Source organism: Macaca mulatta, chromosome 5, assembly GCF_049350105.2.
Source record: "Macaca mulatta isolate MMU2019108-1 chromosome 5, T2T-MMU8v2.0, whole genome shotgun sequence".
Lineage (NCBI taxonomy): Eukaryota > Metazoa > Chordata > Mammalia > Primates > Cercopithecidae > Macaca > Macaca mulatta.
In genome coordinates, this window is record NC_133410.1 from 176721936 (window position 1) to 176743511 (window position 21576).

The 21576-nt window shown below is 35.2% G+C and overlaps 1 protein-coding gene across 1 annotated transcript in view; it reads right to left on the reverse strand.

The window, feature by feature from the left end:
- Positions 1-3217: 3217 nt before the first annotated feature.
- DDX60 (DExD/H-box helicase 60) overlaps positions 3218-21576 on the reverse strand; it is a 104867-nt gene continuing 86508 nt past the window's right edge. The window contains exons 34-38 of the mRNA XM_015139475.3: positions 12687-12834; positions 11126-11268; positions 8577-8728; positions 7513-7575; positions 3218-3932 (exon numbers count right to left, since the gene is read on the reverse strand). Coding sequence (XP_014994961.2) covers positions 3833-3932; positions 7513-7575; positions 8577-8728; positions 11126-11268; positions 12687-12834 — 606 coding nt within the window. The 3' untranslated portion in view covers positions 3218-3832. The remainder of the gene's footprint in view (positions 3933-7512; positions 7576-8576; positions 8729-11125; positions 11269-12686; positions 12835-21576) is intronic.

Consider the following 21576-nt stretch of genomic DNA (forward strand, 5'->3'; position numbering starts at 1 on the left):
ATAATTAGGATAATCAAAACTTGAGTAAGAAAAGACAATCAACTGATGCCAATACTAAGATCAATCTGATGTTAGGATTATTTGAAAAGAACTTTAAAAGCATCTATCATTATACTGTTTCAGCAAGCAAACGCATATTCTCTGGAAACAAATGGAAACCTGGAAAAATCTGTGAAAAGAAATAGAAGTTATGAAGAAGAACCAAGTGGAAATTATTGAATGGAAAAATATAATACAATAGCAAAATCATTCTTCAAAAATTTTTGCAAGGCTTTAATAGTAGAGGGAAGATTACATAGAATAGAATCAGTAAACCTCAAGATAGGTCAATAAAATTTACCCATCTGAATAACAGGGAGAAAGTAGACTGAAAAAAGAAATTGTTTACAGAGTTTTAGGAACATGCAGGACAAAACCAAAGAGCTAACATATCATTGGAGGCAAAGAAAGATAGGGAAAAAAGGACGGGTCTGAAAGAGTATTCAAAGAATAAATGGCTGAAAAGTCCCAAATTTAACAAAAGACAGACAACTTCAGATTGAAGATGCTAAGTGAACCCCCAGTAAGACTTGAAAGAAAGCGATGCCAAGAAACATCTGAAACTTCTGAAATCTGTCAGAAAAAAAATCTTTAAAGTCAACAGAGAAAAGTAACACATAACTAATGAAGAATTGCCAATTCAAATGACAGTGAGTTTCTCATCTGAAGCCTTAAAGGCCAGAGGAAGTGGAAAAACATTTTTCAAGGACTGAATTTTTTAAAAGAACTTCAATCATAAAAGTTTTACATACAGTGAAAATATTCTTTAGGAATAAAGAGGAAGTGAAAACACTGTCCCATGAAGAAAAAATAAAGAAAATTTATCACCAGCAAACCTATTCTTAATGAATGGGTAAAGGAAGTTCTCTCAACAGAAAGAAAATGAATACAAAAGAAAGCGCAGGACTTCAGAAAGGAAAGAAGAAAACCAGAAGGGAAAAGAAACAGGGCTAAATATAATATTCTTCTCATGAGCTTTTTAAATCATATTTGAGAGTTGAAGCACATTATCTAATGTGGTGCTCAATGTATTTGGAGGAAATATTTAAGGAAATTATATTTTAAATGTGTGGAGGGTAAACAAACCTAAATAAAAATAAGGTGATAAAAACTTTAATACCAGTATACGGTGATAAGTTATATGTGTATTGCTATGGTTTCCACTTGTCCCCCAAATTTCATGTTTTGGAAACTTAGTCCCAGATTCATATGTTGATGATATTTGGAGATGGGGCCTTTGGGAGATAACTAGGACCAGGTAAGATCATCTGAGTGAGATCCCTATGGTAGAACTGATGACTATAAGAAGATAAAAAGATAATTTGAGAGGCTGAGGAGGGTGGATCACTTGAGGTCAGCGGTTTGAGACCAGCCTCGCCAACATGGTGAAACCCCATCTCTACTAAAAATACAAACATTAGCTGGATGTGGTGTCACACACCTGTAATCCCAGCTACTCAGGAGGCTGAGGCACAAGAATTGCTTGAATCTGGAGGCGGAGGCTGCAGTAAACAGATCACACCACTGCACTCCAGCCTCCAGATAAAAGAGACCTAAGCCAACATACTCATGCCCTGTCACTGTATGATGCTCTCTGCCACATTGTAAAGCAGCAAGAAGGCCCTCACTAGATGCCAACACCATGGCCTTGGACTTCTCAGCCTCCAAAACCAGAAGCCAAATAAACTTCTGTTCTTTACAGACTATCCATTCTGTAATATTCTGTTATAGCAACAGAAAACAAAGACATGTACACTGCAACACCTAGAGAAACCACTAAGAATATGACATATAGCGATATACTCAAAAACAATATAAGTAAGTCAAGAAGTATGCCTAAAAACGTTCAGGTAATTCACAGGAATACAAGAAAGGAGAAATAGGAGAATAAAAACAGAAGAAACATGAATATTTATGGCATAACCTAAAACTAGAAACAAGTTAAATGTCCTTCAGCGGGTTGAAAGGTGAACAAACTACGGTACCTCCACACCACAGAATATTATTCATTAATAAAGAGGAAGTAAACTATTGATATAAACAGTGGTTTGGATGGTCTTAAGGAAATTATGCTAAGTGAGAAAAGCGTATCTCAAAAGGTTACATATTGTACGATTTGATTCCATTTATATAGGTTTTTGTTGTTGTTGCTGTTTTGTTTTGTTTTGAGACAAAGTCTTGCTCTGTCACCCAGGCTGGAGTGCAGTGGCATGATCTTGGCTCACTGCAACCTCCACCTCCTGGGTTCAAGCGATTCTCCCACCTCAGCCTCCCGAGTAGCTGGGATTACAGGCATGAGCCACTATGCCTGGCTAATTTATTGTATTTTTGGTACAGATGGAGTTTCACCATGTTTGCCAGGCTGATCTCGAACTGCTGACCTCACGTGATCTGCCCACCTTGGCCTCTCCAAGTGCTGGGATTACAGGCATGGACTACCACGCCTGGCCTCCATTTATATAGGTCTTGAAATAACAAAATTATAGAAATAGGGTGCAGCTAGATGATAAAAGAGATATCACCACCGATCCCACAGAAACACAAACTACCATCAGAGAATACTATAAACACCTCTATGCAAATAAACTAGAAAATATAGAAGAAACTGATAAATCCCTGGACACATACACCCTCCCAAGACTAAATCAGGAAGAAGTAGAATCCCTGAATAGACTAATAGCAAGTTGTGAAATTGAGGCAGTAATTAATAGCCTACCAACCCAAAAAAGAAAACACTTTAGTTTCTAAGTGTCTTGGTGTCCAGGATTCTTGTAGTGCTTATTTTAAGTAATGAAAATGAGATTCGCCCAGAAAAGGTAGAGATCTATAATATGCTACATGAAATGATGGGTGAGTCCCAAAAATCAGAATATTCTTCTATCTCCAGACAAAATAAAAAATAGGTTTTATTCTAAGCCAATGTAATCTATTTATAAATAACAGCATACAAAAGATCCTCTTTCAGTAAGACATCTGGGTGGCAGGAGACAGCAGACTTTTTGCTCTGAGGAAAAAAATTTTATGTTTTAGTTTAGGATCTAAAATGATTCTAGAATTGTGACCTGAGACTAAGGGTAAAGGTGGAAGATTATTATATATAAATTACAATATATATGATGAATAGATTGTGCCAGAGGATTGACAGATACATATATTTAACACAATGAGACCAATGGTAAACAGATCAAACCCACTTTATTTCTTTGTGGTTTTCCAGTCACTTATATACAATTACAATAAAGTAAATCATTCTCTATATTTTTGTTAAATCATCACAAAATGTATGTTTAAAAAGTAGTTTAAGTTTACTAGAAAGTACTATCTCAACAGCTGTATAGCTAACTTATGTAATCATATTTATGCTAATTGAAGAGAATATATTTCACCTTCAGGATATTGTATTCATTTTTTCTAGCCTTAATAAACATTTTATAAATATTGACACTGGGGATAAAAATACTGATAATATTATATTTACTTTGGCTTCGCAGAGTAAAAATTGTTATTCAGTCACATACAACATTCTTGCATTTTCTTAGTCAATCCTCAAACTACCTGAGACGTAACAATTATTACTCAGTTATAAAAAGAAACCAAGATTCACGTATACTAAATAATTTGTGAGTATTCATGATAGAACATGGCAGGTTTGATTGCAACTCTGTTTGATTCCAAAGTGCTTGATCTTTCCACTTTATCATAATGCATTTCTGGCAAGAAGCATGAGAATCAAAAATGTGACATGAAAAACTACTATGGAATTATTTTTAAGTGGTTTGCATAGACTTTGTTTTTAGACTTTGTTTAGCTTTTCCGAAAAAGTTGTACTCAGTTGTTCAAAGGCTAAGACAACGTTGTCGTCTTCATTTTCACATAGCTCACGCAGGGAAACACTGGAAATGGGGGGAAAAATATAGGATCCATTTTACTGAGATTGAATATTATAAGAAAGGCTTTCCTTGGGTAAGCAGAAGTAAATCCCATCAGATGATGAAATTATGTTAGCAAAATATAAGGAATAATGATAAGAAACATATGTCTCCTAAAAAAACTTGTAAAAAAATTTAAGAAAAGATAACAAAACAACCCCCATGCAATTCTTCTCCTTGACTAATAGGCAAGAGAGAACCAAGAGAGTCTGAAAAGCCATCAAATTCCACATAACTCGATCCCTTCTCCCTTCAACAGTGCAACGCAAATTCCTTTTCTTTCCTCCATGTATCTCTTGTGAAGTCATTTGGTTTTGTTTATGCTAGTGTGTCCAGTGTATACTGAAACCCACAGGCAGCTACATCTACGAAGAGGAAAATATTCCTTTCTTTACCTAGATGTGTAAAAAAGATAATGGCCCTCCAAAGATGTCCATATTATATATTCCCCAGAAACCGATGAATAGGTCAGGTTAGATGGCAAAGGGGAACGAATTATGGCTGCAGAGAGAAGTAAAGTTGCTAATCAGCTGACCTTGAGATAGGAAAATAATCCTGGATTATCTGGGCTGGTTCAGTGTAATCTCAAAGGTCCCTGTAAGTGGAAGAGTGAGGCAGGAGAGAGTCAGAATGATGCAGTGTGAGAGTCTACGAACCATTGCTGGCTTTGGAGATGAAAGGGAGCCACAAGCCAAGGAATGCTGGCAGCCTCTAAAAGTTGGAAAAGGCAATAAAAGTAGATTGTCCCTTAAGAGCCTTTACAAAGAAATGCAGCCCTACTGACAACTGGATTGAGCCCAAGAAGATACGTTTTGGACTTCTGTCAGTTTAAGCCACTAGATTCGTGGTGATTTGTTGCAGCAGCATTAAGAAACTAATGTACAGATAACAAAAAAGGAGAGAAGAAATCCAAGAATGAACAGTATAGCTGGGCTGATCAAGGGCTGAAAACTATCATGATCTGACATCTTATCAGCCTTTTATTATTTGCACCTTCCTGTTTCCACTAGAGTTCCAGTTATTTTCTAGTGTTATCACTGACCTACTACAAAAATTGATCCGTTCTGTCTCTACAACACCAGATTTCCTTCTGAGTTACAGACTTATCATTTGACTACTATCATTTCCTCCTGACTGATATCTCCCAGATATAATGTGATGTGTATAAATTCTAGCTCACTATTTTTCATTCTCATCCCCATGTGTCATGCTTATCCTTGTTTCCTATGCATCCTTAACAAAAATAGGAACTTTGGTCATCTTTACCAACTGCATAAAAATTTTTTACTAATTTCTTGAATTTTACCTCATAAATATTTTTCTAATCACTCTTCTGCATCATATTTCAATTCGCTTAATTCAGACCTTCACTCATTTCCACCTGAATGACTGTTATAGCCTTTGCACCTACACATTTCTGCCATATATATAATCTGCATGCTCATGCCCCTTTCATGCTTATGCACTGTCTACACATTGCTCAAAAGACGAAGCCCAAACTTCTTAATGTTAATATAAAGACCTTTCCTGATGTAGATCCAAATTCCATGTAAAGTCTCTTACAACAACCCAGCATCTTCCCCCATCTCTGTCAAATGCCCATATTCTCCATGTCGGCGTAGTGAGCTTGGAGTCTATCCCTGACCCTTCAGGCCCTTTCTCATGTCTGTACTTTGAAAATATTATTTCTTCTTCCTCATAATTTAAGGCTTAGTCAAAAAATTACTTCATTTGAGACTCTTTCTTTGAATGCAAGTAGAGTTATTCATTCCCTTATCTGCCATCATAGCTCTGACCATGTTTGTAAGGTCTATAAGTCAACCTCTTTCACTACACATGTAAGAATTTTTTTAAAGCATATATATCAATTTAATGATCCTTTGGCCAGGTGCAGTGGTTCTTGCCTGTAATCCTTGCACTTTGGAAGGCCAAGGTGGGTGGATTGCCTGAGCTCAGGAATTTTGAGACCAGCCTAGGCAGCATGGTGAAACCCCATTTGTACTAAAAAAAAAAAAAAAAAATTAGCCAGGCATGGTGGTGTATACTTGTAGTCCCAGCTACTTAGGAGGCTGAGGCAGGAGAATTGCTTGAACCTGGGAGGTGAGGTTGCAGTGAGCTAAGATCGCACCACTCCACTCCAGCCTGGGTGACAGAGTGAGACTCTGTCTCCAAAAAAAAAAAAAAAAAATTATGATCCTTTATAGCCCAAATGCTTAGGAAGTGTCTCATACCAATAATGCTTTAATACTTCTTAGATGAATGCACGAATGAGTGATTTCTTTGCTCGGGCTTTTGAGACAGCTTCCAAGTCTGTGGAGTTTCTAGGGCTGCTCTGGAGATTATAACTTGAGTAACTATGAGCCACTCAAGGAATACCCTATTAGAGATATTCCAAGTGGACAAAGCAGTTTCCTTCTGCTCCCAAAAGTTTTACTGTCTGTATAAAAAGTCCAAGCAGGCCTGATTCTGCTCAGATCCAAGATATAAAAAGAGACTTGATTAGCAAGAACCTAATAATGGAGAGATTTATGGCAAATTAAACATATAAAAAGTGATAGGACAAAGCCACACCCATAAAGTATTGAGTTGCATGTAGATTGAAGACTTTAGAAAGATGGACAGTTAGGCTGGGCGTGGTGGCTCATGCCTGTATTCCCAGCACTTTGGGAGGGCAAGGTGGGCAGATCACCTGAGGTCAGGAGTTCCAGACCACCCTGACCAACATGGAGAAACCCCATCTCTACTAAAAATACAATATTATCCAGGTCTGGTGACACATGCCTGTAATCCCAGCCACTTGGGAGATTGAGGCAGAAGAATCGCTTGAACCCAGGAGGCAGAGGTTGCGGTGAGCCGAGACCATGCCATGGCACTCCAGCCTGGGCAACAAGAGTGAAACTCCGTCTCAAAAAAAAGAAAAGAAAAAGAAAGATGGACATTCAACTAAGCAACATTAGATGGTCAATGAAACCTAACAATGGGGTACCCACATAAAGTTTGGTGTTGCTTGGGACCCCACTAGGTTTTGTTAAAGATGAAAATAGGAGGCCAATATGAAAAGTCAGAATCAGATGGAGCCTGCAGAAAACATCGGAGAAAACATGAAATTCAAAGTATGTAAGTGAATATAAACCAGAAACCAGATAGAACCCTAAGGAGCCCTCTGAAATATCATGTCCTTGACACACATTGCTTGTGGCAATTGAGAATACAAGGATCTAGGAGTCAATGAAGCTTTCAAATATTGCTGCCTGTCAGTGCATGATGCCTGGGGCTGAGACTCTAGTCTGGATGAAACTTCATCTCAACTAGACATTGGAATTAATTCTGTTATAGAAATAACACAACAGGAATACCCTGTATATGTATATGGCATTTGACAGAGATAAGGAGACATTCTGCAGAGCCTTTGGGGAGTTGAAATGCATAGCACAGAAGAAGTTTAATGGCACCTTCATGTACCTGGCTTATAGTAAGAGCTCAACATTTTTCAAATTATAAATAATTAAAAAATCTAAAATCAATATTTAAATATATAACACACCTGATAGATTTAATGGTGAGTGCAAAATCCTTCAACAAATAATAAGCATCTCCTTCATTCATCCTAAACAAAACAACATTTTGAAAATTAATAACACAAAACATTAAAGAACATCCTATCTTGTATTTAAATGCTGAATTTATCAGTAACAGGTACTTTTGTCTGTCAAGATCTCTTTCCAAGAATTATTTCTGCCACAGACCCTAGATATTGATTTAATCTATGGCAATGGTGATTATGAATTCAAGAGTTGAAATTTCACAATCATAGATAAGCAATAAAAATAGGAGGCTGGCCATCTCAGGAGATAACCAAAATAGGAAAATAAAGCTCAGGAGGGTAAATTGGAACTAGAGACTCAAAAGGGAAGAAACAGATGTATCAGTTACTAATGTCACAGCTGCTTTATTCACAATGAGTCACTTTTTTTCAAAACAGTGCTCAACATCTTTGAAGAGTGTCAGATATTTTAATACCTTCATTCTATAAGGATTGCTCCAACATTTTATGTAAAACACAAAATTGGTTTCCTGCTTTGGTGTGACCGAATGCCCCTCCCCACATCTATGTGCTCAGGCCCAAGTCAATTTCTTCATCCTAGGTAAATCCAAGAGTGTTTACCCCTGGTTACTATTTTTGAAAATGTTTTTCCTGCCACAGAGCTAAAACAATTGTCATGCACTCAGTCCTATATCTACTCTTCTCAAATATTGGAGAGCATGCCATTATTTTTCAGTTTTAAAATATCTAATAATCAATAAACAGGAGAGTAATAAATAAAAATATATCTATGAGCATATGCAAATATTTATATTGTTAGAGTACAACATTATGTCATGTGAACTGGCCTAAGTGCCAAGATTTTGCTGGAAAACCACAAACAAAAATAATACCAAATTTGTTATTCTTTCCTGCCATTAGTCTCTAAAAATAAAATCTAGTATGCTTAGTATGATTTAACCTATACTTGAAACCGTAGTGAGGATTCTTCCTTAAAATTCATTAAATTAATTCATTAGAGACAGAGATGGGGGTACAGAGAAACATAGACAGAGAGGACATACCTATTATCCTGGACTAATCCTAGCAAGGAACCATGTTTGTAGAAATCCAGTGCATAGGCATTAAGCGGCATTTTCCTTCCTCGGTTATCAAATTTCTGTGACAACAGCACTGGAGCCTGAGAGCGATTTACACCGATTGTGCCTAGAGTAACCTGAGAAAATACGATTTTTCTTAATGTATTATTTATGTATAAAGAAAGTTGATAATTTCTTATGTGGTGCTTTGAGTTACATCCTTTAGTCGCCATTTTTAAAGCCCATTCTTCGCTGTGAAGGAAGAGGATGTTACCCACACACTGTGGTAGCACCATCCTAAGCAAGCCTGGAGAGTGGCTCAGCTCCATCCCATGAGGATTACTGTATCCACAAAATACCGATGACACTTTCAACCATCCATCCACTGGAATATAGAAACACTAGGAAAGAAAACCTAACACCATTTCATTCTACTTACTGGTGAAAGGAATTTACTTGTAAACAGGGTATCAATGAGTAGAGGATTATACATCACAAGAAGAGAATTCAACTGAACAACTCAAACAATCTTTGGAACCCAATTACCTGAATAAAAAGAAGGAGGAAGAAGAAGAACAAAAAGAAGGAGAACAAAAAGAAGGAAAGTAAAAAGAAGAAGGCGAATAGTTTTCCCATGTCTGCTCATTTTTTGAAAACTACTATACAGAATCAATAGAACTCTAGCATACCATTAGTATGAGTGTAAATTGGCACAGCTACTTTTTTTTTTTGGAAGTTACAATTCATACATAATTCATACATAATATCTATGAATAATAAGAGTTGACTCCATGTACTTATGCAGATCAGTGATGCAAATTATAAAGTGCAACAGTATCTAAACAAGACTCTATTATTAAAACTTAATAATTTGCAGGTAACCATTCAAGTGACAGATATCAACTGCCTTCACCCCTGCTAAGACTTGTTTGGCACAGCTATTTTTTAAATGAGTTGGTAGTAGCTTGAGAAGTTTAATATTTGAATATTCTTGTTCCTATATGACTCAGAAAATTATTTTAACCCAGAAAATCAATACCTAAGAGAAACTATTGCACATACACATGAGACATCCATAGCAACACTGTGTGTAATAGCAAAGATGAGAAACAAACACAACTATTCAAAACAGGAGAACAGATTAACGGGCTGTTTGATATTCATGCTATAAAATATTATCAAATAGTAAAAATAAAAGACAGTTTGATGTTACAACAGGGATGAACCTTAAGGCATAGCACTGAATGTAAGTAAAAGCGACTTTCAGGTGACTGCAGTAACTGTTCCTTCACTTTTCACAAAATTCAAAAGCAAATAAATATAAAAAAGGATTTCATAATATGTAGTTTTTAAAAAGGAAAGTGAAAAACACCAAGTTTAGAAGGGTTGATGGCCTGGGAGAAGAGGGGAGACAAGAAAATGAAACATGGGAGGAGTACACCGATCCTTAGTACATGGTGTCCATGCTTTAGAACTTATCTATATGCTATAAAATAATGCTTTAGAACTTATCTATATGCTATAAAAGATACATTTGCATGTATACTTAGCATTATATTAAAATGTAAAATTAATTTTGTTAATTAAAATAAACAATAAAAGCAAAACAAGTTTAAGAGGTTATAACTTACTCTAGTAAAGTACATTTGTATGAAGTGAGTTGGGTAAGGTAAATGTGAGGGAATATGGAAAGAAAATGTGAGTTCAAGAGAAAAAGAACTGCAAATTTATAAATCCTTATAAAAAGATTTCCTGACTTGTTCTTAACTTACTGCCTATGGGTATGAAAACACTTTCTTGTTGGTATTCCATTTTATACAATTAAAAGAATGATGCATTGGTTTTAACACACCAACATTTATTTGAAACTAAAAACTGTATCTTCAGAAAGTATTTAAATTTAGGATAAAAATGTATGTGTTAATTTAAAATGCACAAGATGTATATAGTCTTCAAAATTATTTTAAGTGATACATGACTATGATTTTGGAATAAAATCCAATACATGTACCTATTGGAGTTGAGACACCAATGTCAATCCATAATATCAAATGTAATAAAATATGTTTTCTCAAAGTTTGTATTAAAATAATTAAATGTCACCAAGTGTCAACATTCATATGAATTAGCCAGGATCTTCCAAATGTGTCTAGTTCTTTGCATTCCATTTTAGGCATCAATGATGCAGACTATAAGTAGTATTTACAGCACTTACAGCAGTACTGAGAAAGCCTGAAGATAGTTTTACGTGGTTCTTCCACAGCAAACCTGTGTCCATATTAGTAGAGTCTTCAAAGATGGAAGAATAGTAGTGGTGTTTAGAAACTCTCTGAGCAGGGTCCTCAGGCCAACTCTGAGAAACTGAAATCATATTGACTTCAAGAGCACCAATTCCTGAATATATCTGTTGATACATCCAGATTTTTTTTTTCCTTTTTAATCTGGGAAATTTGAAGTTCTTTCTAAGCTGCCTAGCAATATAAATCCATTCTTTCTTAAACACCTTTTATTAATACACCTCACTCTTCACTTACATGGTTTGGAGTTTCTAGTCGAAGCAAATCATCATCAAAGTTCCCAGACAGACAAACAAATGGTGAAATTGCTACTCTTCCTTCCTTGCAGCTCATCAAATGAGATACGAGTTGAGAGTCTTCACATTCTTTACCTGTGAATTCTGACAATAATACTTAGGGATAGATTAGTGTTTTGAACTCAGGCACGTTGTCAAACCTCAGATACTTTCTCTAGACCATGTTACAAGGGTAGCCATTCAGCTTCATGTAATGAAGACTGAAATGTTTTGTAAGTTAGATCACATAAGGTGAGCAGCACAGCTTGGCACAGAATACATCCAGTGAAAGTTGGCTACTAATGTTAGTATCACTATTATAAAAATGTGTATTATATTTTAGTTGCCTTAATAAGAAATGAAAGACTAAATTTAAATTGTATACTCTTATAGGACAATTATTGTTATTACCTTTGTACTTTTTCTTTCTTTTATTTTTTATTTATTTATTTTTTTGATGGAGTCTCACTCTGTCACCCAGGCTGGAGTGCAGTGTTGCGATCTCGGCTCACTGCAAGCTCCACCTCCCGGGTTCAGGCCATTCTCTTGCCTCAGCCTCCCGAGTAGCTGGGACTACAGGCACCCGCCACCTCACCCGGCTAATTTTTTTGCATTTTAGTAACATTTCATGATGTTAGTTAGGATGGTCTCGATCTCCTGACCTCGTGATCCTCCTACCTCAGCCTCCCAAACCTTTTTACTTTTTCTTACTGAACTCAGACTTGCCTTCAGAATCTTTCCTGAAACCATGCACCACAATTAGTAAGTCTGGAAGTAGTGCATGAGAATAAATATATTTTCCATTGATATTCTTATAAAACCCAGATCAGACATTCAAACTGGTCTAATTCGTAATTGAGGCATAATATTCACAGACTCCAATCTCACCCCACCTGTGACGGTCACCTTTTTGTGTCTATTTTCCCTTAGAAGGCTTCCATCTATTAGCTCATGAAAAAAAGAGCAAATGCTAAAAGTGTTAATCATGTACAAAACATTATTTTAAGATCTTCATATATGTTAATTTAATCATTTAAAACTCATCAAAACTAGGTAGATAATGCTATTCCCTTTCTCATATATCTATTCAGAAAACTAAGGCATGAGTATGGAGTCTCTCGCTCAAGAAATCACAGCTAATAAGTAGCAGAGCCAGAGTTTGGACCCAGGAAATATGCTTAGAATCTGCGTTTATGAACACTAAGCGTATTTCCTCTCAAGACAGTGACAGAATTAGTCCCTAGTTTCTCTTCATCTCATAGATGCCCTTACTCTGTTTTCCAGGCTTGACCCTGAAGCAGCATTTAACAAGATGGTTATAAATGGCCCTACTTAGTTTCAGTCTCTTTTCCCCTTTTAATGTCTAATAAGCACAATTTTTTTCTTTAGAAAGGAAAAGGAATCTCCTCACTTGAGGGCAGAATAACCTTTCTGGGGTTCTACTCTTCTTCCAGAATAAACTATTCTTAGGCAAGATTATTTATTCTTCAAATTGTTCCACAGTGGAGGTAAAACATACTTACTGATTTTTGACAATGGGAGTTGATATTCCTGATTCATATCAGCCAGTTTGGAAACAATTCGTAGGAAAGCGGTAAAGTCCTCCATAATTTTCATGTTATACTCATCTAAAGCATCACTGAAATCCTCAGGGAGCTCATCAAGGAACACCTAGAAGCCGAATAATTTTCAGAGAGATCTATTTACCTTCCTTCAAAACTGAATCGTTGGAAGAAGAAAGGTAAAGAACATTGCAATATAATTCTATAGTTATCTACTAATATTTATGCAATAATGTCAGTTTTATTTTTTCACTGGTGAAGTTCAGGTAACTTCATCTTTTGTTTCTATTTGCAATTATGAAAACAAATACCTTACTCATTACCCTTAAAAATGTATTTTGACATACTGAATCAAAACCACTTTTAAATAGAAGCATGCCCTCAAATAACATTAGACTTTTGAAAATTTCAAAGACTCTAGTGACACATTTGAATAGCAAGCAATGAGACAAAGTACATTTGCATGTCTAGAGTAAATCTCATTTTGTTTTGAGGGTTTTTTAAACCTCACTGGATTCATTTTGCTAATATTTAGTTAATTATTTTTTCACTTATATCCATGAAAGCGAAGTATCTGTAATTTTCCTTTTTATTATGTCCTAGTTAGGTTTTGGTATTAAAGTTAACTTTTGCCCTTAGAAAGAGTAAATATTCCCTCTTTTTGTATTATCCAGAAGAGTGTAGTGGACTGAATGTTTTATATTTTCTCAAACTTTATATGTTACAATTTGAACACTTAATGTGATGGGATTAGGATGCAGAGCCTTTGGAGATGATTAGGTCATGAGGGTGGAGTCTTCATAACTGGAATTAGTGCCCATAAAAAAAGACCCCAGAGAGCCCCCCTTGCCCCTTCCACCATGTGAGAACACAGCATAAAGACAACCATCATTATGATGGTGGGCAGCCCCCACCAGACACCTTGATTTAGAACTTCCTTTTAATTATTAATTTTTTATTTTTGTGGGTACATAGTAGGTGTGTATATGCATGGATTACATGAGATATTTTGATGCAGGCATGTAATGCATAATAATCACATCAGGGTAAATGGGGTATCCATCACCTCAAGCATTTATCCTTTGTGTTAAAAACAATACAATTATATTCTTTTAGTTATTCAGCCATAAACAAGAATGAGATCCTGTCATTTTCAACAACATGACAAAAATTGGAGGTCATTATGTTAAGTGAAATCAGCCAGGCACAAAAAGACACACTTCACATATTCTCACTACTTTGTAGGAACTAAAAGTTAAAACAATTGAACTTATGCAGATAGAGTAGAAGGATGGTTATCAGAGGCTGGGAAGGGTAGCTGGGGGACGGAGAAGCGAATGTTTAATGGGTACCAAAAAAATAGCCAGAAAGACTGATCTCTTCTCAGTCTCCGAAAGGGTGACAAGTAAATTTCTTTTGTTTATTAACCAACCAATCATTGCTACATTACAGCAGTCCAAACAGACTAAAATAAAATTTGTAAAACGTTGGTGTTATTCTTTTTACAATAAAAATCATGCATATTTAAAGTATACAAACTTGTGTTTTAATATACATATATAATGATGTTATCCTTACAAAGTTTGGAAGAATTCACCAGTGAAGCCATCTGAGCCTTGGGCTTTGTTGGTGGGAATGTTTTTTTAAAACAATAGATTAAATTTCTTTACTAGGTATCAGTACCAGATTAGTTATATCTTCCTTACTCAGTTTTGGAAAGTTGTATTTCCTAGGAATATGCCCATTTTACCTAAATAGTCAAATATATTGCTATAAAGTCATTCATAAAATCTTCCTTTGCTCTTTTCAACATCTAAAACAGAGCCTGTAGTACTGTCCCATTTTCTTTTCTGATATTTGTGCTTTTACTCCCTTAATGAGTTTTGCTAGACAATCAATTTTACTATCCTTTACAAAGAACCAACTTAGAGGCTTTGTTGATGTCCTGTTCATACAATTGTTGTTAATTTACTTCATATCTGTTCTTGTTTTATTATTTCTTTCCTTCTACTTACTATAGGTTAGATTTTCTTGTTCATTTTGTTATTTTCTTAAGCTAAAGTTTAAATCATTGATTTTTCAACCTGTATTTTTTTCTAATTTATGATTTTAAGGCTGCAAATTCCCCTCTAAGCACTGAATAAATTCCAGCTTATAAGCATTGTTATGTTTTCTTTATTTTTAATTAATGTAAAATATTTTTAAATTTCCATTATATGTCTTTTTTTTTATCCTTGGTGTGTATTTATAAATTAATTTTTTAACTTTTCACACAATTGAGATATTTCCGATTCTTCTGGTTAGTGTTTACCTAACATGTATTTTTAATCACCTTACTTTCAAGCTTTCTCAGTTTTTATACCTAAAGTGTGATTTGTATAAACAGCATATATAGTCTGATGTCACTTAATGGCAGCGATATATTCTAAGAAATGTGGCATTAGGTGATATTGTCATTGTGCAAACATCACAAAGTGTACTTAAACAAATCTAGATCACATTACCTAGGCTTTATGGTATAGCTTATTGGTCCTAGGCTACAAACCTGTACAGCATGTTACTGAATTGAACACTATAGGCAACTGTAACACAATGGTAAGTATTTTGTGTATCCAAATATATGTGAATGAAGGAAAGGTACAGTAAAAACACAAAATTATATTTATGCGACCACCACGTATGCACTCTGTCATGGATCAAAACGTCATTATGTGACAGATGACTATAGTTCTCCGTATTTTAAGATGTAGCCTGAAAATCTTTGTATTTTACTTAGTGTATTTAGTATTTTTACATTTAATATAACTATTGATATAGCTATTTTCTACCTTGCCATTTGTTTTCTGTCTGAATTTGAACTACTCGTGATATATTTTTTCTCTTCCCTTCTTGTTTTTACCAGTTTTTCCTTTTGTTAACATGTATGTGCACACTATTTTACTAGTCTTTTAGCTGTTACCCCAGAAATGATAAGATATAGCTATAATTTTATGTTTCTTAATACTTCCAAAATTGTAAAACATTTAAGTGTATTAACCTTCTGAACTCTTATATTATAATTTTCATAAATTTCAGTTCTACATATTATTTCAAATTTTATTATATGTTACAATTATTTTTTGACACAATGTGTATTCCCTTATATGTAATCACACATAACCTTTTCTATTGTGATTCATTCCTTCCTGCAGTTTCATGTTTCCAAATTTTTTATTTTTTCTATTTACCTAAAGTATGTATTTCTTTAACTGCAGACCTGATAGCAGTGAATAACCTCAGATTTCATGTCTGAAAACACCCTAATTTTATCTTTATTTTGACGAATATTTCCTGTAAGTGTAGAATTCAGGGATAGGAGTTATTTTTTTAAGCACACACAAAATATTGTTCCATTGTCTGGAGAGAAAAAAAAATGGCAGACAAGAGGCAGAACTAACTTGCAGCTCCCTCTCAGACAGACAGAGCAGCATGTGGAGACTCACACCATGAACTTTTGCTCCAAGAACTGCCACAGGAACACACCAGGAAAGCCAAGAGAATCCACAGACCGCTTGAAAGAAGTAGCTTGCCACTTCAGGCAAGCTGAAAAACTGTGAATGTCCAAAGTGTGAAAGGGGGAACATCCACCCCTTAACATGCATCGTCACTGGGGAAACTGAAGGTCCAGATCATGGGAGAAGGATCTGGAATTGAGATAAATTTAGAGAGCCAAGTGAAATATAGGAAGAGGAAGAGGTGGGATGAGTACTAGGTGCACTTTTGGTCTCCAGAAAAGTCATTTCTGACTTTGTCTCACAGGGGTCCTTGGGGAGGGCTTTGAGTGGAACTGGGGAAAGACCACATGGAGAAGGAAACTTCCAGCTTAACTTTGTAACAATTTCAATGGAACACAAATTTTCCTGGACAGAACTTGGGGCTGGGGGGTAAACAGGAAGTGCAGATACAAGCACAGAGGCTGCAGCAAGTGGGGAGGTGTGAAACCCAAGTGCTCTGCTTGCTTTCTCAGAGGGGAGGCTTGTAGCCTGGGGCAAGTTTTCAGCCCTGCTCACAGATTGCCTGGAAATAAATTCAGTGCTGTTTAGGGGTAGGGGACAGCACTACAAGAACTGCTGAAAAGAGCTCTAAATCTTGAAACAAATCCCTGAAAGACACCAAAATAGAATATCCTTAAAGCATCAATCTCACAAGACCTATAAAATAATAGTGCAATGGAAAAAGAAAAAACAAGGTATTCGGGCAACAACTAGCACAATAAATAGAACAGTACCTCACATCTCAAAACTAAAATTGAATGTAAATGATCTAAATGCTCCACTTAAAAGATTTGGAATAGCAGAATGGATAAGAATTCACCAACCAAGTATCTGCTGTCTTCAAGAGACTCACCAAACACATAAGGACTCACATAAATTTAAGGTAAAGGGGTGGAGAAACATATTCCATGGAAATGGACACCAAAAGCAAGCAGGAATAGCTATTTTTATATCAGATAAAACAAATTTAAAGCAAAAATAGTTTAAAAAGACAGAGGGACACTATATAATGATAAAAGGACTACTCCAACAAGACAATTTCACAATCCTAAATATATATACACCTAATACTGGAGCTCTCAAATTTATTAAAAAATTACTAATATACTTAAGAAATGAGAAAGATAGCAACACAATAATAGTGGGGGACTTCAATACCCCATGACAGCAGTAGACAGGTCATAAAGACAGAAAGTCAACAAATAATGGACTCAAACTATACCCTAGGACAAATGGACTTAACAGATATTTACAGAACATTCTACCCAACAACTGAAAAATATACATTCTATTCATCAGTATATGGAACATTTTTCAAGACAGACAATACGATAGGCAACAAAACAAGCCTCAGTAAGTTTACAAAATTATATCAAGTACTTTCTCAGATCACAGTGGAATAAAATTGGAAATCTACTCCAAAAGAAATCCTCAAAACCATGGAAATACATGGAAATTAAATAACCTGCTCTTGAATGATTATTGGGTCAACAATGAAATCAAGATAGAAATTTTAAAAGTCTTCGAACTTAACAATATTAGTGACACAACTGATTAAAACCTCTGGGACATGGCAAAAGTGGTGCTACGAGGAAACTTCATAGCATTAAATGCCTACATCAAAAAGTCTGAAAGAGCAAAAATGGACAATCTAAGGTCACAACTCAAGGAACTAGAGAAACAAGAACAAACCAAACCCAAACCCAGCAGAAGGAAAAAAATGGCAAAGATCAGAGCAGAACTCAATGAAATTGAGACAAACAAACAACAAACAATACAAAAGATAAATGAAACCAAAAGTTGGTTCTTTGAAAAAATAAACAACATTGATAAATAGACCATCAGTGAGATTAACCAAGAAAAGAAGAGAGATCCAAATAAGTTTCATCCAAAGAAATGAAACAGAAGATATTACAACTAATACCACAGAAATAAAAAAAAAAAAATTATTTGAGGCTGCTATGAACACCTTTACACACAAACTGGAAAACTTAAAGGAGATGGATAAATTCCTGGAAATATACAAATCTCCTAGATTAAACCAAAAAGAAATAGAAACTCTGAACGGACCAATAACAAGCAGTGAGATTGAAATGGTATTTTTTTTTTAATGTCAACAAAAAAAGTCCAAGACCACATGGATTCACAACTGAATTCTATCAGGCATTCAAAGAAGATTTGGTACCAAGTCTACTGACACTATTTCAAAAGATAGAGAAAGATGGAATCCTCCTTAAATCATTCTATGAAGCCAATATCACCTTACTATCAAAACCAGGAAACGACATAACAACAACAACAAAAAAGAAAACTACAGACCAATATCTCTGATGAACATAGATGCAAAAACCCTCAACAAAATACTAGCTAACAGAATCCAATGGCATATCAGAAAGATAATCTACCATGATCAAGTGGGTTTCATATCAGGGATGCAGTGATGGTTTATCATATGCAAGTCAATAAATATAATATACCACATAACAGATTTAAAAACAAAAATCACATGATCATCTAAATAGATGCAGAAAAAGCATTTGACAAAATCCAGCATCCTTTATGATTAAAACCCTCAGCAAAATTGGCATAGAAGGATCATACCTTAAGGTAATAAAAGCCATCTATGACAATCCCACAGTCAACATTATACTTTACAAGGAAAATTGAAAGCATTCCCCCCTGAGAACTGGAATAAGAAAAGGATGCCCATTTTCACCACTCTTATTCAACATAGTACTAGAAGTCCTAACCAGAGCAATCTGACAAAAGAAATAAATAAAGGACATCCAAATCAGTAAAGAGGAAGTCAAACTGTCACTGTTTCCCAATGATATGACTGAATACCAACAAAAGTCTACAGACTCATTTAAAAAGTTCATAGAACTGATAAACGAATTCAGTAAAGTTTCAGGATACAAAATTAATGTACACAAATCAGTAGCTCTGCCATACACCAACAGCAACCAAGCTGAGAATCAAATCAAGAACTCAGCCCCTTTTACAACAGCTGCAAAAAATAAAATAAAATACTTAGAAATACACTTAACCAGGAGGTGAAAGACCTCTACAAGGAAAACTACAACACGCTGCTGAAAGAAATAATAGATATCATAAGCAAATTGAAACACATATTATGCTCATGCATGGGTAGAATCAATACTGTGAAAATGACGATACTGCCAAAAGCAATCTACAAATTCAATACAATTCCCATAAAAACGGCACCATCATTCTTCACAAACTAGAAAAAACAATCCTAAAATTCACATGGAACCCACGAAAAGCTCACACAGCCAAAGCAAAACTAAGCAAAAAGAACAATTCTGGAGGCATCATATTACCTGACTTCAAACTAGACTATACGGTTATAGTCATCAAAACCACAAGGTCCTGGCATAAAAACAGACACATACACCAATGGAACAGAATAAAGAACAGAAATAAAGGCAAATACTTACAGCCAACTGATCTTCGACAAAGCAAATGAAAACATAAAATGGGGAAAGGACACCCTATTCAACAAACGGTGCTGGAATAATTGGCAAGCCACATGTAGCAGAATGAAACTGAATCCTTATCTCTCACCTTATACAAAAACCAATTCAAGATGGATCAAAGACTTAAATCTAAGACCTGAAAGCATAAAATTCTGGAAGACAACATTGGAAAAACCCTTCTAGACATTGGCTTAGACAAAGGTTTCACGACCAAAAACCCAAAAGAAAATGCAACAAAAACAAAGATAAATAGATGGCACTTAATTAAACTAAAAAGCTTCTGCACAGCAAAAGAAATCATCAGCAGAATAAACAGCCCACAGAGTGGGAGAAAATCTTCACAAACGATGCATCCAACAAAGGACTAAATATTCAGAATCCACAGGGAACTCAAACAAATCAGCAACAAAAAAAAACAAACAATCCCTTCAAAAAGCGAGCTAAGGACATGAATAGACAATTCTCAAAAGAAAATATACAAATGGCCAACAAACATAAAAAAGTGGTCAACATTACTAATTACCAGGGAAATGCAAAAAACCACAATGCGATGCCACCTTACTCCTGTAAGGATGGCCATAATCAAAAAATCAAAAATAATAGATGTTAGCGTGGATGTAGTGAAAAGGGAACACTTTTACACTGCTGGTGGAAATGTAAACTAGTACAACCACCAGGGAAAACAGTATGGAGATTCCTTAACAAACTAAAAGTATATCTACCATTTGATCCAGCAATCCCACTACTGGGTACCTACCCAGAGGAAAATAAGTCTTTATACAAAAAAGATACTTGCACATGCATGTTTACAGCAGCACAATTTGCAATTGCGAAAATATGGAACCAGCCTAAATGCCCATCAATCGATGAGTGTATAAAGAAAATGTGGTACATATGTATATCATGGTATACTACTCAGCCATAAATAGAAATGAAATAATAGCATTCACAGAAACCTGGATGGAGTTGGAGACCATAATTCTAAGTGAAATAACTCAGGAATTGAAAACCAAATCTCATATTTTCTCACTCATAAGTGAAAGCTAAGCTATGAGGACACAAAGTCATAAAAATGGTACAACGGACTTTGGAGACTCATAGGAAAAGGTGTGAGGGGTGAGGAATAAAAGACTACACATTGGGTGCAGTGTACACTGCTTGGGTGCACCAAAATCTCAGAAATCACTACTAAAGAACTTATACATGTAACCAAACACCACCTGTTTCTCCAAAACCTACTGAAATTTTAAAAAATACCAAAAAATTCGTATGTGATCATCTGGAAAAGTATTTTTGATCTAAGAATAAAAATGCAATAGCATGTCTAATATAATTCTAGTTATGTAACACCAAGAGTTTATATATGTGTATATCTGATGAATGTATGTATTTGCATGTAAAATATCTGAATCAACAACAAAATATTGTTCCATTGTCCACTAGCTTCTATTATTTTGATTAAAAAGAGATTTATCATTCTCATTTTTGCCTCTTAGAAGGAAATGTGTCACGTCACTTCATTTCTGTCCTAGGAGATTTATAATTTGCTCTTTGTGCTTCTCAGCAGCTTTTCTACATTTATACTCCCTGAAGTTGACTAGTGTTTTAAAACTATGGTGTGCTATCTTTAATCAGCTTTGGAAAATTCCCAGCTATTATCTTTTTGAATACTCTTCGGCCATTTTTCTCCATCTTTTTTTTTTCTGGGACTCCCATTATACACGTATTAAACTTTTTCCATGTGATTCATGTTTCTTATGCTGTCTGATTTGTTAAAATTTTTACCTCTGTGCTATTTGGATGCTTTATATCATGCTGTCA